The sequence below is a fragment of the Mobula hypostoma genome, chromosome 21, assembly GCF_963921235.1.
Source record: "Mobula hypostoma chromosome 21, sMobHyp1.1, whole genome shotgun sequence".
In the NCBI taxonomy this organism is placed as follows: domain Eukaryota; kingdom Metazoa; phylum Chordata; class Chondrichthyes; order Myliobatiformes; family Myliobatidae; genus Mobula; species Mobula hypostoma.
The window spans coordinates 29,110,875-29,128,331 of record NC_086117.1 but is presented as its reverse complement, the minus strand read 5'-3'; the positions used below and the strand labels follow the sequence as shown (position 1 = coordinate 29,128,331).

The following is a 17,457-nucleotide window of genomic DNA, read 5'->3' as shown; positions in this document are numbered from 1 at the left end:
ATTCTTTATCACCATTTTTAATCATGCCAAAACTTTTATTCCACCACTCGTAAATCTCTGCTACTTCTCTGATCATTTGAACGTTCTTGGTTCTTTGCTAGTGCAACTAGCATTCTGAACAAGCTGAAATTTAAAAATATTCCACCAATAAACTTAAATAATGTTTTATTTATATTAGTAAAGCTATTTATTGTTTAAAAAAAATTCATGGAGGTTATAAACTACATACAGTATTTATCATTCATATCATTGAATATCCAGTGTTCACTCAATTGACAGAAGTAAAAAAAAATAAGTGGAGCAAAGCCAGTGCCAACTGGTCCAACCGTTTATTATCCAAATTCTGATGTATCTACCAGGTCTGAAGGATTTCAAAACATGTCATCTAACATCACATGATCTTGCAGTTGTCGAGGCGGCAGTTTGTAAGTGCTTTTCAGTTGCAAAAAATCATTTGGCAGTAAAGATAATCACCTTTTTATTATGAGTGGGATTTAAAGAATCAGGGCAGTACAGCATGCCGCATGCCACATGCCAACAAAATGTTTGTGCATTCCATCTTGAGCACAGGTGCCATAGGTTTTCCACACCTGCTAGAGACCACTATTAATTATGTGTAGAGATTCAGAGCTTGCCACAGGTTGATAGTGTCTCGAACTTAAGATATCGTTGAACTGTCCAATTTTCCTTAATGAAAGTGAGCAAGGACAAATTACAGCAACATACATCAAAGTTGCTGGTGAACGCAGCAGGCCAAGCAGCATCTATAGGAAGAGGTGCAGTCGACGTTTCAGGCCGAGACCCTTCGTCAGGACTAACTGAAGGAAGAGTGAGTAAGGGATTTGAAAGTTGGAGGGGGAGGGGGAGATGCAAAATGATAGGAGAAGACAGGAGGGGGAGGGATAGAGCCGAGAGCTGGACAGGTGATAGGCAAAAGGGGATACGAGAGGATCATGGGACAGGAGGTCCAGGAAGAAAGACAAGGGGGGGGGGGTTGACCCAGAGGATGGGCAAGAGGTATATTCAGAGGGACAGAGGGAGAAAAAGGAGAGTGAGAGAAAGAATGTGTGCATAAAAATGAGTAACAGATGGGGTACGAGGGGGAGGTGGGGCCTTAGCGGAAGTTAGAGAAGTCGATGTTCATGCCATCAGGTTGGAGGCTACCCAGACGGAATATAAGGTGTTGTTCCTCCAACCTGAGTGTGGCTTCATCTCCACAGTAGAGGAGGCCGTGGACAGACATGTCAGAATGGGAATGGGATGTGGAATTAAAATGTGTGGCCACTGGGAGATCCTGCTTTCTCTGGCGGACAGAGCGTAGATGTTCAGCAAAGCGGTCTCCCAGTCTGCGTCGGGTCTCACCAATATATAAAAGGCCACATCGGGAGCACCGGACGCAGTATATCACCCCAGTCGACTCACAGGTGAAGTGATGCCTCACCTGGAAGGACTGTTTGGGGCCCTGAATGGTGGTAAGGGAGGAAGTGTAAGGGCATGTGTAGCACTTGTTCCGCTTACACAGATAAGTGCCAGGAGGGAGATCAGTGGGGAGGGATGGGGGGGACGAATGGACAAGGGAGTTGTGTAGGGAGCGATCCCTGCGGAATGCAGAGGGGGGGGGAGGGAAAGATGTGCTTCGTGGTGGGATCCCGTTGGAGGTGGCGGAAGTTACGGAGAATAATATGTTGGACCCGGAGGCTGGTGGGGTGGTAGGTGAGGACCAGGGGAACCCTATTCCTAGTGGGGTGGTGGGAGGATGGAGTGAGAGCAGATGTACGTGAAATGGGGGAGATACGTTTAAGAGCAGAGTTGATAGTGGAGGAAGGGAAGCCCCTTTCTTTAAAAAAGGAAGACATCTCCCTCGTCCTAGAATGAAAAGCCTCATCCTGAGAACAGATGCGGCGGAGACGGAGGAATTGCGAGAAGGGGATGGCGTTTTTGCAAGAGACGGTGAGAAGAGGAATAGTCCAGATAGCTGTGAGAGTCAGTAGGCTTATAGTAGACATCAGTGGATAAGCTGTCTCCAGAGACAGAGACAGAAAGATCTATAAAGGGGAGGGAGGTGTCGGAAATGGACCAGGTAAACTTGAGGGCAGGGTGAAAGTTGGAGGCAAAGTTAATAAAGTCAACGAGTTCTGTATGTGTGCAGGAAGCAGCGCCAATGCAGTCGTCGATGTAGCGAAGGAAAAGTGGGGGACAGAGTCGTAACTATATGTTATAATTATGTGGTTTTGTTAGTTTTCTCAGTCTTGGTTTGTCCTGTGTTTTGTGATACCACACCGGAGGAAATATTGTATCATTTCTTAATGCATGCATTACTAAATGACAATAAAAGAGGACTGCGTGTCTTCATAATCTAAAAATCTAACGTGCCCAGTGAAATTTTCAGAATAGTGAGATTTAATTCATTATGCAAACACTGTATTGTAATCAATGATGATTAATTTCATTTCTTTGCTTCATTGTTATTGCTTCTTCCTTTACCTCAGTAGGTATATAGGAAGTGGATTAGGATCAGAATCAGGTTTATAATCAATGACGTACAGTATGTTATGAAATTTGTTTTGCAGTAGCAATACCTAAACAATTACTATAAATTATAATAAAAACATAAAAATTAAATAAGTAGCACTTAAGAGAGAGCAAAATTGTGAGGTAGTCTTAATTGTGACCATTCAGAAATCTGATGAAGGAGAAGAAGTTGCTCCTAAATATGGAGTGTGTCTTCAGGCGTCTGTACCTCCTCCCCAGTGATAGTAATGAAAAGAGGGTATACTCTGGATGGTGAGGGCCCTTCGTGATAGATGCTGCCTTCATGAGGCATCACCTTTTCATCTGGCTTCGATGGTGAGAAGGCTAGTATCTATGATGGAGTAGTTGGCTGAGCTTACAAGCCTCTGCAGTTTTCTCTGATCCTGTGCATTGGTACGTCCATACCAGATGGTGATGCATCCATCAGTATGCTCTCCACAGTATATCAAAATTTACAAGAGTTTTTGGTGACATAATTTCCTCAAACTTCTAAAGAAATATGTTGGACACATGATTAGATCTTCAAAGATATTAACACCCAAGAACTTGAAGCTGCTCACTCTTTTCACTGCTGACCCCTTGTTGAGAACTGCTGTGTGTTCTCCTGAATTCGTCTTCCTGAAGTTCAGAATCAAGTTCCTTGGCCTGACTAACATTGAGTGCAAGGTTATTGTGACACCACTTAACCAACAGAATTATCTCACTCCTGAATACCTCCTCATCACTTTCTCAGATTATGCCTCACAACAGTTGTATTTATAGATAGCATTTCAGCTGTGCATAGCCAGACTGTCATGAGTGTAGAGAGATGAGAGCGGTGAGATAAACATGTATCCTTCAGGTGCACCCGAGTTGATTGTCACCGAAGAGATGTTATTTCCAATCTGCACTGAATGTGGTCTCTCAATTAGGAAGTCAAGTATTCAGCTGCTGAGAGAGCTACAGAAGCCCAGGTTTTTGAAGTTTGTTGATTAGTACTGAAGGAATGCTGAGCTGAAATAGATAAATATTAGCCCTAATGTTGGTATTGCCACTGTCCTAGTGGTCAAAGGCTGAGTGGAGAGCCAGTGAAATTGCATCCACTGTAGAACTTCCATTGTGATTGACAAATTGGAGTGAGTCCAGGTCCCAATTTCTCAAAGTACTTCATCACAGTAGACGTGATTCCTTCTGGGGATGGTCATTGAGGCCATTTGCCTTACTTTTCTTGGGCACCAGAATGATTAGTGTCCTTTTGAAGCAGGTTGGAACCTTCAGCTGCAACAATGAGAGATAGAAGATGTCCTTGAACACTTCAGCCAGTTGGTTGGCACAGGTTTTCTATGCCCTGTCAGGTACACCATTAGGGCCTTGAGGTTCACCCTCTTGAAAGATGTTCTGACGTCTGCTTTTGAGATAGATATCACAGGATTGCCAGATGCTGCAGGGGTTCACACAGCTATATTTTATTCTTCCTTTAAAAGCATCCATAAAAGGCATCAGCTCAGTGGAGAGTGAAGCATCACAGCCATTTATGATGTTAGGTTTCACCTTGTAGGAAACAATGGCCTGCAAACCCTGCCTTAGCTAACATGCATCTGATTTTGTCTCTAATTTCACTTGGAATGCGTTTTCATTCTTAAGATAGCCTTCTGTAAGTTGTACCTGGATTTCTTGTAGAGTTCTGGATCACTGATGTTGAATGCTACAGATCTGGTCCTCAGACTGCGAATTTTCTGGTCTGGGCATGTCTGGTATGTTCTCAAAGGCATACACTCATCCATAATGAAGTCAGTAACATATACAGATCTGAAGATGAATCCTTGAATATGTTCCAGTCTACCGATTTAAAGGCGGTTCTGTATGCGCTCTTCTGCCTTGCTTGACCGTCCTCTTCACTGGTGCTGCGTTCCTATGTCTGCCTGTATGCAGAGAGTAGAAGTACAGCCAGGTTATTGGACTTGAGGCAGGATATGATGCAGTAAGTGTTTTTAACGGTGGTATAACAGTGGTTAAGTGTGTTGGCTTCTCTGGTCCCATAATTAACATATTGATGGTAGTTGTTCAGAGACTTCTTCAAGCGGGCTCTGAAGTTCCCCATGCAGTGTTTGGGAAAGCATCAGGGTTGCACTGTCTCATAGCTACTGATCACAGTGCTCAGTTCCTCAGTGCCAATCTGACGTTGGCCAGGATGTGGGTGGTGGGCAGTGGTCGTACACTGCAACCAGGATGATGGCAAAAGCTCTCTCAGCAGATAGAATGGATGACACTTGACCGCCAGATCTTCCGGGTCAGGAGAGTAGGACTGAGACAGAACTGCCATGTCTGTGCGCCACAGTGTATTAATCTTGAAGTAAATGTCGCCATCTGTCTTTACCTGATGTCACTGTCCGGCCCATGCAGTGGAAGGTGAAATGTGCAAGCTGAAACACTGTGTCCAGAGTGATCCATGTCTCTGTGAAGCAAAGTACACAGCAGTCCCTGCTACCCCTGTGGTACTGCTATCCAGCTCTGAGGCCTTCAGTTTTCCTGTTCAGCGATTGTACATTAGCTAGGAGTATGGTAGGGAGTGTGGGGGAGGCCTCAGAGCCCTGTGTTTCAGCTTTACCTGCAGTCCAGCCCACCAGCCTCACTTTCTTAATGGGAAACTGCATTCTCCACCTTGGTGGTCTGCAATGTACAGTCTGTTGATTTTGAAAATTGATAGATTTTTTTTAAGTCTTGAAACATGTTGCTTACTGACTTAGCTAAGACTGTGACTGTAGTCCTAACTGAAAATACTGGATGGTTCCCTTGGGAGTTGCGCACAGAATTTGCACTCTCTGGTGCCATCTTTAATTAAGTCAACTTTCTGTTAAAGATTAACAGTCAAATCCCACTTTCTTACAGGAGGGGAGGGAACGTCAACCCAGACCATGAGAGACCTGCGTCGGGCATTTTCATGCCTTACAAGGCGCAGATTGGAAGTCTGTGTGGGGCGCCACTCCTCACACAGACACTAGAGCAATGTGTGGTTAAGTGCCATGCTGAACACACTGCCACAGCTGAGGCTCAGACTAGCGACCTTCAGATCACTAGACGAATGCCTTAACCACTTGGCCACGTGCCCAACACAAACTTTCTTAGAACAACACTGGTATTGGTTTGACTTACAAGCATTTGCAATTAACCACCACTCATAATGTTTGAAATAAATATATAAAATACTCGAAATACTCAACAGGTCAGACAACATCCATAGAAACAAAGAGAATGTTTAAAGTCATTGACCATTTATCAGAGCCTTCTGAAGTATAGCCTAATTAATCTGTATGGAACAGCATGCACTCCAGTGCCATTACAAATTCAGTATTTTACATCTTGCAGTAAAATCTAGAATTGTGGTGGTGACATTCTCTAGAAAGAATGGGTTTTACTTTGTGCTTTTATTTATTTTGCAGCTGTTGCTGATGAGTTTGGAAACTTCTTCGTGAATGGTGGTCTAAAAGTAGAAGGTCCAAGAAACATCCAACTTGCAGGCACAATTTTTAAATACAGAAGGCCAATGGATGTTTATGAAACTGGTCTTGAATATATTGTGGCTCAAGGACCGACCAATCTGGGAGTTAATATTCTGGTATAACTTAAATACTTTCAAATAAAAATTTACACCTTTTAAGTAACAATTGAATATGTGTAATATAATAGTGCTGTGATTTATAGAATGTTTGTATGTCCTTTCTCATCTGAATTACCAAAATGCAGGTTTTGATAATACTGAATGGCATCAATCAAAATGGCATATGCTCCTGGTGTTTCTTTTTTGGTTTTATGCACAACCATCAATAATCTCCATCTTTCTTTATCTTAAATGTCTTCATTTATTTTTAATTTCCTCAACTGTCATGCCTTATAAATGTCTGTTATATCTTGGGAAATTATTTGTGGTTCTACCTCTGTCCTGTTTTTTGTTCTATTGAATGTATGATTCCTTCTGTACAATTTTATTCCAGCTTTTCTTGTCATTATCCTTTCTCTAAAATCAGGTTATTTTCTTAGAATTAGTGATATTTAAATTGATGGAAAATATGTCATAGAGCTGCAACAAGCCTTCTAGTTAGGGACAGGTTGTCCATGCTAAAAGTTGCAACTGGTTTATTTGCTATATTAGTGACTGGGTAATTTTAAAGGTAAATAAGATATTCTTGATATTCAAGTGCTATTTTTGCCATTATTGTGGAACATACTGCAAAGTTTGCTGCTGCTTCTGTGTTTCCCACATCTGTTATAATGGATTTTATTGCATTCACAGTTGTTAATTCAAAGTGGCAAGAATCCTTACATTACTTATGAGTACACAATACCACGGATTGTACACTTCAAGCGTCTACGACCTTCCTTTGATTCATATTATGTACCTGGATCGGATTCTCAAGGCAGAGAAAATGATGAACAGACTTACTCAGACAGAGATGAGCATGTGGATATTCTTTATACCAATGCAAGTTACAGTGAGAAGCTATCGAAAGAAGTTACTAGAACACAAAACCAGATGTTAAGAACAGGGCAAAATCTACCTGAATATGATATGACCAACACCATCTATAATAGGGAAGGTTCGAACCCTGAGTTGGAAGGTAAGAATTTAAATCAAAAATGAAGGAATAGATTACTGAAACTTTCAGGAAACAGTTTATAAGCATGAAATATTTGAATTCTTTCACTTTTTCTCTCTTTTTGCTTTAATTATCTGTGAATCTTCCACATTATACAGCATTTTTTAAGTGAGGAGCTTCTAGGCAAACTCTAAATATATTTAGATTGAGGAAACAAACCTAGATCTACCCATGCATGAAATACTCTGGCGGGGGGGGTGGAGGAATTGTTACAGTAACCTAGGGGCATCTATTTATTCCTGATTCAGTATTGATACATCTGTGGATAAATTGTACCTTTTAAAGGACGAAAAGTTAATTAAGGATGGTCAGCAAGGATTAGTCAAAAGTAAGATAATTTCTTGTTAATTCACTGAATTTTTCAGTCAGGTAACAAGGAATGTCACCAAGGATAGATTATTTGATGTGATATAAAAAGCACTTCTTCGAGGTGTTTTGCAAAATCTCATGTGGCAGACTGATCAAGAAAATACTTATCCCATGGGTCCCAAGAGAGTGCAATGTTCAATCCAAAATTTTTTTCAGTGAAGGACAGTAAAAGGTAATGATCCATGGAAATCTGTAAATGAGGAGCATAATGTAATGAGATTACTCAAGGGCTAAAACACAGGTCTTTGTTTTTATTGATAAGACTTGGACAATGAAGAAGTTTGAAATAGTCAAGGGGAACTTATAGCCTTCTGGAAAGGATGAGATGACTGGTCAGGTAGACATAAAAGTGATAAATAGAATTCAGTCTGGAGAAGCGCAAGGTAATTTAGACAAACAAGATCTAGAAGGGTTAAGGGGAAAACAACTCACTTTTGGAATGGTAGAAGCCTGTGACTCAGCACTAAAAGATGGTAGAGACAAAAAATATAATCATATTTGTGAAAAAAATACCTGGAATAGTACTTGAAGAGCTATAATTGTCGTGATGTGAGCCAAGATCTGTGAAGTGGGATTAACTTGAAGACCATTTGTGCTGGAATAGAGATGATGGGCCACACAGAATTCCTCTGTGTTGTAAATCTATCTGGTTACTCTAAAATTAGTTGTGAAATTCGGACTGAAAAATCAATGTAGTAAACTCTTCTGGTTATCAGATTTTATTTATAATATGAAAGTAAAATACATAATTCATTTGTTAACATCTGGAAGAATGCCTCAAATTGATATTATTTCTGTTCTGGGATTAGCCTTTAGCTACATTCGGGAGCTCAACCCTCTGCCAATCATTAATAATCAGCAATAAGGCCAAATAATAAAAATAAAAAAGAATCCAAGATTTAACTGCTGTCTTGCCTTAATGAAGACATTATTCATAGTACACATGCATGCCAAATTCTAGTTGCATAGCTACACTCTCACTTTTTATGTTCTATAGTATTCCATCTCAGAACTCTTGCTCTATATCTTCTCTCCAGTGGCACAAGACTGGGAATAGATGTGGCAGTTTCATAAGTTACAAGGACTCATTCTTCGTACTCCGAAAGAATCAGTTGGTTCACATTAGTAATTCTCCATTATTTGCAAATTATATTGGATTATAATATGTGTGTATTTCTAATTATAAAACCCTATAGAGTAATATAATTTATTTCTTTCATTTTTATTATCATTAACTTACAATATGACACTTATACCTACACCCTTGCTCAAATCTACATTGTAGTTAATAACAAAGACCTATTCTTGCTGCTTTTCCAGTTATATTAATTTTGAATATACAACACAGATTTAGCTAGCCAACTGCAAGAAATCTCTTGGACACACAATAGACTGCAGACAGTGTAATCCTGAGATTAAAAATAAACTGCTGGAAGAACTCCATGGTCAGGCAGCAGAGGCAAAGGGATGGTTGACATTTCAGGATTCTGTAACAGGGTCTTGACCTAAAACACTGACCATTCCTCTGTCTCTGGTCTCTGACCACTGAGTTCCTCTGGTAGCCTGCTTTTAGCCCAAGAAACCTCTTGCGACCTCGATTATTTCTCTGTAATAAAATGTTTGTTTCATGATCTAATTTGGGTAAACTTTTTTCTCTCCCATAAAAATTAAAGGGAACCTTATTTATCATTCATTCTGTTTGTATTTTAGCCACTTAAATTCTATTACCTTTGAAATTATATTTGCAAAAACCGCCAGCCTATTGGATCCTAAGCTTAGTTTACACACTTCTACTACCTGCCTCAGTTACAATACAGGCCCACCTTATGCTGAAATCCTCATTTGACTTCTGTCACATCTTCTCTCCTGACTGTATTCGGTCCTTTCTTCTTCTCAAAATTTTTAAGACCCAGAAACCTTCCCATGTTGTATCCTACATCCACCCGGCTCAGCTATCAACCCTGTCCTTGTGAATTGACACTGTTTCAGAATCACTTAAAGATCTTATGTTCATATTTAAATAACTTCTTCCTTTTTGCAATCTCCTACAGTACACATATGAATACTGTGCATGTTCCCTTGAATCCACCTTTGCTGTTTGATTCTTCAGCTTTTAGAGGTCATGTTGTGCAGTTATTTCCCTTCTTTCTCCCTTATTTCAACAACCAGACAAAACCTAATTCTATGATCAAGATTTTGATGACACCAATACTTTTTAAAAAAATTTTCTACATGGAAATTGGTGTTTAATATTGCTTAATTATTTTTAGTTTCCACTGCTTCTGTGCACAATTTTTAGTTGGCCTAACTTATTTTCCTATTTTGCAACAGATATTAAAAATAACACTCAACCTAACAGTGTTGAAGACATTGAAAATACAGCAATAGACTTTGTCTCAAAGTTGACCCCACAAGGGTATATATACATGTCAGAGATTCAGTTGACAGATAGACTTGCTAATGGACGTACTTCTGATACAATGGGGCAAACTGAAAGTGGTGCAAATGTGACTGAAATCACAGAAGGAATCCTACTTTATGCTGCAGAATCTACTGCCGCCAGTTTACGGATTAATTATGACAAAAATGAAAACCTGGGGAGCCAGAGAATTAATGATACTTTTTTGGAACTGACTTTTGGCAAAGGTTTTAACACATCTGCAGAGATTCCCTTCTCCAATGAAACACTTATGCACATTATTCAACAAGCAAACCGAACACAGAAATTACGGTAAGTTAAAATAATTGGGCAGAGTTGTTTTAGCACAGTTTTGTCTATTGCAGCTCTGAAATTTTGTTTATTATGTTTTGAAACAATTAAAATTGCACATTTTCTTGCCAAATATTACATGGATTATTTCCTGCTAAAGGCCACATATCCTTTGGCTGCTATTGTTCAGTGACCTTCATGTAATCAAATAGAAACCTGCCCTTTTATTACTGCTGTCTTGCAAAGAAAGGTAGTGTGAAAAGCTGTCACTCTAAATTATATCTAATCTACAATGCTTTACCATTTGGCTCTTGGGCTTGTAATCACACTGATAAGTATCATTCAACAATATGAAAACTTGAAAAAGATATTTATTAGGTAAACTGTATAGCCTATTTTTGAAATTTTGAGAGATCTGGTCTTTTATTAGAGTAAATACCAAAATGTGAACCTTGATAGTGACTATATAAATAGATTAGTGAAATCCAGTAAAACAAGGCACACACAAGGAACCACAAGTCTATCCAATATATTAACCCTGAAAATTCATTTTTCCTTATTGTGTGTGCCTTCACCAGTAGCAGTCTTAAAATAGGGTGGCTATAATTCAGCAGCATTTTCTTGCTGCCTCTCCCTGGGATGTACTGTTAGCCAGAATATATATTTGGAAAAGACTCTCATTATAAAGAACACCATGCATTTCAAGTGACTGAGAGATTCTTGATAAGGAATCCAATTTAAGTAGACTCATTTATACAAAGGTACTTATCGGAGAAGTATTGTGACTTTGAAGTTGTTGGGTTGTCCCACTCCACAGCAAAGATAAACTTGCGTGCTCCCAATGTGGCCTCTAAGATGCAATTTAGTAAAGATTAAACAAGCTCTGCACCTCTCCACTTGGTATCCAAATCTTTTAGGGGAAAAAATGTAGATTTTTATTGCCATAATTATGCTATTTTAACAAAAGCTAATCTCTATACAGTAGTTAATCCAAGCACTTTCAGCAGTAAGCCATCTATTTTACATATTCTGCTCCCAACTTTCATTGTTTAAATAGATGTGAAGCTGACTGAACTCTGCGAAGGAATCCATGTAAATTGGATGTGAATAGCAATTTTATATAGCTCTGTGATTGGCTTAGGAAAGTCAGGTTTGTGCATACTACTGGAAGTCTTAGTCAGATCTGTACCTGGACCTATGCTCATGGCAAGGTTGTGGGAAGTCATGACCCAAGTAAAAAGGGCAGGAACATTTTTTATTGCTGCACCAAACTCCACATTAGTCTTAGTTTAGAAAATTTAAGTAACAGCAATGCTCTTAGGAATTTGTACAAGAAGCTCTGTGCATAGATAGTGAACCATTCCTGAGGACATGTAAGTTTCATGCTGCAATGCATTAGTGATGTTCCTGGAATCAGTGCTTTTCCTTGTTATTCGTTCATGTCAGAGCTTCTGCTGTCTAGAGATTGTCTATGAAAATATGTGCAGTAATAAAATTGCTTTTATATTATGCACATATTTAAATAATTTACAGCTATATCAAATTGTTTGAAGTAGAAACCTGTAAAGGTATATATATTAATAGGTGCATTATGATATATAACCAAAATATTGTAATCTGAACGCTTCAGCATCATGGTCAGAAACAATTTTGCAGTTAAAGTATCCCAGTTAAATTAGTCATCTGTTGGGCCGGTATATTGATATTGGAATATCAGTCATAGCATGATGTAAAACAGTGCCTCTGTCTTATATTTAAATGGTCTTTTTGTTTCTTTAAAGCTGGGTATTTTTATTACATTCTCTCTGTTTCTAGCCAGCTGAAGCTCTGCTTGTAACGAGTCTTGGAAATCTTCTTGAACAGCAGGACAGGTAGGTTTGTAACTCAATGTTTGTGCAGTGCTTCCTTCGCTTTATTTTGCTTCAGGTCTAATGTATTTCTCCATTGTTTTCTTTTAGAAACAGACTCAAGCAGCTAAGAAAGGGCTTGGGAGTGAGCCCTGCAGACATGTACCGATGGAAGTTGTCATCTCATGAACCTTGCAGTTCTACTTGTACAACAGGTATCATGTATGCTCATTATTCATGTCCTAAAACTACAATTTGTAGTGTTATTTTAAAAAAATCATGGGGCAATATAACTAGTGAAAGAAAGCTTCAAATGCTGGTTTAAAGTAATGCCTGTTGTAAAAAGGACAAGTATGAAGTATACCCATTTACAAGGTATTGTGAGCAACCAACTGAATCTGAAAATTCAAGCACTGTAGTTGATCATTGTTCAGAAACTCCACTGAGTCTCAGTATTTCACCACTTGGTGCCAGACTTAGCATGAGAAGTTCTTGAGTCAGCCAGTTGCAGTTCAATCTCAAGTGCATAATTAGGAATTGGAAATCAACAGATTTTTCCAGTGGGCAGAGGAAGCTTGATTTTTAGTGGGAGTTCAGTCAAAATAGTGGTGGCCATCCAAGGAAACTAAAAAGGAAATTTGTAGCTGTGAGTTGTTTGGAATGTTCTAAAGTCATGAAAGGCACCTTATAAATGGAAAGTCCTGAAGAAGGATCTTGGCCGAAACATCAACTGTTTATTCATCTCCATAGATTCTGCCTGCTCTGCTGAGTTCCTGCAGCATTTTGTGTGTGTTGCATATAAATGGAAATCTTTATTCATTTTATTTGCATGAACCAATATTTGACAGGTTCTGGTAATTTAGGTGAAACACTGAAATCTAACCAGTGAAACCCCCAAAGAAAGAGAATTTAGCCCTTTTCTATCACACCAGCTTCATATACCACTCAATGTGCTGGATCAGTTTGAATGAAACAACATTTCCACAATGAGTTGTGTTCTGAAGGGAACTTTCAATTAAGTCAAATCAAATCTTTGCATAATTTTACTCAGTGTTGAAAATGGGTTTGTACATAATGAGATTATTGTGGCCTATTTGCATTCAGTGTCATTATGATGTTGGATGTATTGAAACACCAGCATAATTGTAATGAGGAATTGTTATTTGTGAATAATTTACATTTATATACTGTGCACTCAGTGGCCACTTTATTAGGTATCTCCGAATGTTCATGGTCTTCTGCTGCTATAACCTACCCTCTTCAAGGTTCAACATGTTGTGCATTCAGTGATGTTCTTCTGCGCATCATTCTTGTTATGTGTAGCTGTTTGAGTTACTGTCACTTTCCTGTCAGCTTGAACCTGTCTGGTCATTCTCCTCTGATCTCTCTCATTAACAAGGCATTTTCACCCACAGAACTACCACTCACTGGATGTTCTTTGGTTTTTTTTTGATTTTTTTTGCACCATTCTCTGTAAACTCTAGAGACTCTTATGTGTGATAATCCCAGGAGATCAGCAGTTTCTAAAATCAATAGGTACATTTAATGTCAGATACGTATACAATATAGGTCCAGAAATTCTTTTTCTTCACAAACATCCTTGAAAACAAAGTAATGCCCCAAGGAATGAATGACAGTTAAAATGTTAAAACCCCAAAGCCCCCAGCTTCCCCCTCCCACGCACAAGCAGCAGCAAATCAATGACCCCACCAGCAAAGAAAGCATCGGCACCCTCCACCGAGCACTCAGCGTGCAGCAAAGCATTAATAAAACACAGACTTGCAGTACCCCAAAAACTACTTGTTCACCCCTGTAATTCTATCAGAATTAGGAGCAGAAGTAGGCCATTCAGCCAATCGAGTCTGTTCTGCCATTCAATCATGGGCTGATCCACTTCATCCAGTCATCCCCACTCCCCTACTTTCACCCCATACCCTTTGGTGCTCTGGCTAATCAAGAACCTGTCTATCTCTGCCTTAAATACACCCAATGACTTGGCCTTCACAGCCGCTCATGGCAACAATTTCCACAGATTTACCACCCTCTGACTAAAGTAATTTCTCCGCATCTGAGTTCTAAAAGGATGTCCCTCAATCCTGAAGTTGTGCCCCCTTGTCCTAGAATGCCCTACTATGGGAAATAACTTTGCCATATCTAATCTGTTCAGGCCTTTTAACATTTGGAATGTTTCTGAGATCCCCCCTCATTCTCCTGAACTCCAGGGTATACAGCCCAAGAGCTGCTAGACGTTCTTCATACGGTAACCCTCTCATTCCTGGTATCGTTCTCACGAATCTTCTCTGAACCCTCTCCAATGTCAGTATATCCTTTCTAAAAGAAGGAGCCCAAAACTGCACACGATACTCCAAGTGTTGTCTCATGAGTGCTTTATAGAGCCTCAACATCACATCCCGGCTCTTATATTCTGTACCTCTAGAAATGAATGCCAACATTGCATTTGCCTTCTTCACAACCGACTCAAACTGCAGGTTAACCTTTAAGGTATCTTGCACAAGGACTCCCAAATCTCTTTGCATCTCTGCATTTTGAATTCTCTCCCCATCTAAATAATAGTCTGCTCGTTTATTTCTTCCACCAAGGTGCATGACCGTACACTTTCCAACATTGTATTTCATTTGCCACTTCTTTGCCCATTCCCCTAAACTATCTAAGTCACTCTACAGGCTCTCTGTTTCCTCAATACTACCCACTCCTCCACCTATCTTTGTATCATCGGCAAATTCAGCCACAAATCCCTTAATACTGTAGTCCAAATCATTGACATACATCATAAAAAGTAACGGTCCCAACACTGACCCCTGTGGAACTCCACTGGTAACTGGCAGCCAGCCAGAAGAGGATCCCTTTATTCCCACTTTCTGTTTTCTGCCGACCAGCTAACGCTCCACCCATGCTAGTAACTTCCCAGTAATTCCATGGGCTCGAACCTTGCTAAGCAGCCTCATATGCAGCACCTTGTCAAAGGCCTTCTGAAATTCAAGTGCACCACGTCTACTGCATTTCCTTTGTCTACCCTGCTTGTAATTTCCTCAAAGAATCGCAGTAGGTTTGTCAGGCAGGATCTTCCTTTCAGGAAACCATGCTGGCTTTGGCCTATCTTGTCATGTGCCTCCAGGTAAGCTGTAATCTCATCCCTAACAATCAATTCCAACAACTTCCCAACCACTGATGTCAGGCTAACAGGTCTATAGTTTCCTTTCTGTTGCCTCCCAGCCTTCTTAAATGGCAGAGTAACATTTGCAATTTTCCAATCATTTGGTACAATGCCAGAATCTATCGATTCTTGAAAGATCATTGTTAATGCCTCCGCGATCTCTCTAGCTACTTCCTTCAGAACCTGAGGGTGCTTTCCATCAGGTCCCAGAGATTTATCCAACCCAGACCATTAAGCTTCCTGAGCACCTCCTCAGTCGTAATTTTCACTGCGCAAACCTCACTTCCCTGATACTCTTGAATGTCTGGTATTCTGCAGACGTCTTCCACTGTGAAGACTATTGCAAAATATGCATTCAGTTCCTCTGCCAACTCTGCATCTTCTGTTACAATATCCCCAGGTTAGTATTGGTCCTATATCTACCCTCGACTCTGTTTTACCCTTTATATAATTAAAAAAGCTTTTAGTATCTTCTTTGATATTAGTCGCCAGCTTCCTCGCATAATTCACCTTTTCCTTCCAAATGACCTTCTTAGTTTCCTTCTGCAAGTTTTTAAAAGCTCCCCAATCCTCTATCTTCCCACCACCTCTGACTTCCTTGTATGCCCTCTCTTTTGCTTTTACTTTGGCTCTGACTTCACTTGTCAGCCACGATAGTGTCCTTCTTCCCTTTGAAAATTTCTTCTTATTTGGAGTATATCTGTCTTGTACTTCCCTCATTTTTCGCAGAAACTCCAGCCATTGCTGCTCTGCTGTCCTTCCTGCAAATTTCCCTTTCCAGTCAACTTCAGCCAGTTCCCTTCTCTTGCCATTTGTAATTTCCTTTATTTCACTGAAATACTGACACGTTAGATTTTATTTTTTTCCCTCTCAAATTTCAAAGTGAACTTGATCATATTGTGATCACTGTTCCCTAAGGGTTCCTTAACCTTAAGCTCTTTTATCACCCAATCCAGCACAGCCGATCCTCTAGTGGGCTCAACTGTTCTAAAAAGCCATCCCTTAGACATTCTACAAATTCTCTCTCTTGAGGTCCAGTACTGGACTGGTTTTCCCAATCCACTTTCATGTTAAAATCCCCAACGATTATCATGACATTGCCTTTCTGAAATGCCTTTTCTATCTCCCGCTGTAATTTATAATCCACATCCTGACTGCTGTTTGGAGGCCTATATACAACTGCCATTTGGGTCCTTTTACCCTTGCCATTTCTTAACTCAACCCATAGAGAGTATACACCTTCTAATCCTATGTCATCTCTTTCTAATGATTTAATATTATTTCTTATACACAGAACCACACCACCCCCTCTGCCAACTAACCTATCTTTCTGATACACCATATATCCTTGGACGTTCAGCTCCCAATGGCAGCTATTGTTTAGCCAAGTTTCAACGTCATCCTTGCCAATTTGTAGCTGAATTTCAAGATTGTCCATTTTATTTCTTATGCTACATGCATTCAAATACAACACTCTCAGTCCAGTATTTGTTGCTTTCTGTTTTAACTGCACCACGTCTCTATTGCCCTGTAACTCATGCCACATGCTTTGATTAAGCCTCATCTTCTGCCTGTTCTTTCCATAATCTCTTTGCATGCTATCTTTGATTTATTTCAGTTTTCCCCTTCCTCAGCCCTGTCACTCCGGTTCCCATCACCCTGCCAAATCAATTTAAACCCTTCCTAACAGCTTAATTAAATGTGCCCGCTTGATTTTGGACCCCTTTGGGTTCAGGTGTAACCCATCCTTTTTGTACTACCCTAGTGGTCCTGCTTTTAAGCTTCCTACCTAACTCCCTGAATTCTCTCTTCTAGACCTCTTCCCTTTTTCTACCTATGTCATTGGTACCAACATGTACCAAGATTTCTGATTGGTCACCCTCTCCCTTCAGAATACTCTGCACCTGATCCGAGACATCCCATACCCTGGCACCTGGGAGGCAACACACCATGAGGGTATCTCTATCAGGCTGACAGAGTCTCCTGTCTGTTCCCTTCACTATGGAATCCCCTATGACTACCACATTCCTCATCTTCCTCTTTCCCTTCTGCACTAGCGAACCAGGCTCGGTGCCAGAGACCCAATCGCTGTGGTCGTCCTCTGTCAGGTCATCCCCCTCAACCGTATCTAAAGTGAGATAACGATTACTGAGGGGGATGGCCACAAGGGTGCTCTCTACCATCTGATCT

The 17,457-nt window shown here is 40.1% G+C and overlaps 1 protein-coding gene across 2 annotated transcripts in view; it reads left to right on the top strand.

Annotated features, from left to right (window-relative positions):
* adamtsl2 (ADAMTS-like 2) overlaps nt 1–17,457 on the top strand; it is an 88,577-nt gene that overhangs the window by 28,323 nt on the left and 42,797 nt on the right. For both annotated transcript variants that reach the window (XM_063073153.1, XM_063073154.1), the window contains 4 exons: nt 5,952–6,127; nt 6,803–7,127; nt 9,867–10,266; nt 12,204–12,307. In XM_063073153.1, the coding sequence (XP_062929223.1) occupies nt 5,952–6,127; nt 6,803–7,127; nt 9,867–10,266; nt 12,204–12,307 (1,005 nt within the window). The remainder of the gene's footprint in view (nt 1–5,951; nt 6,128–6,802; nt 7,128–9,866; nt 10,267–12,203; nt 12,308–17,457) is intronic.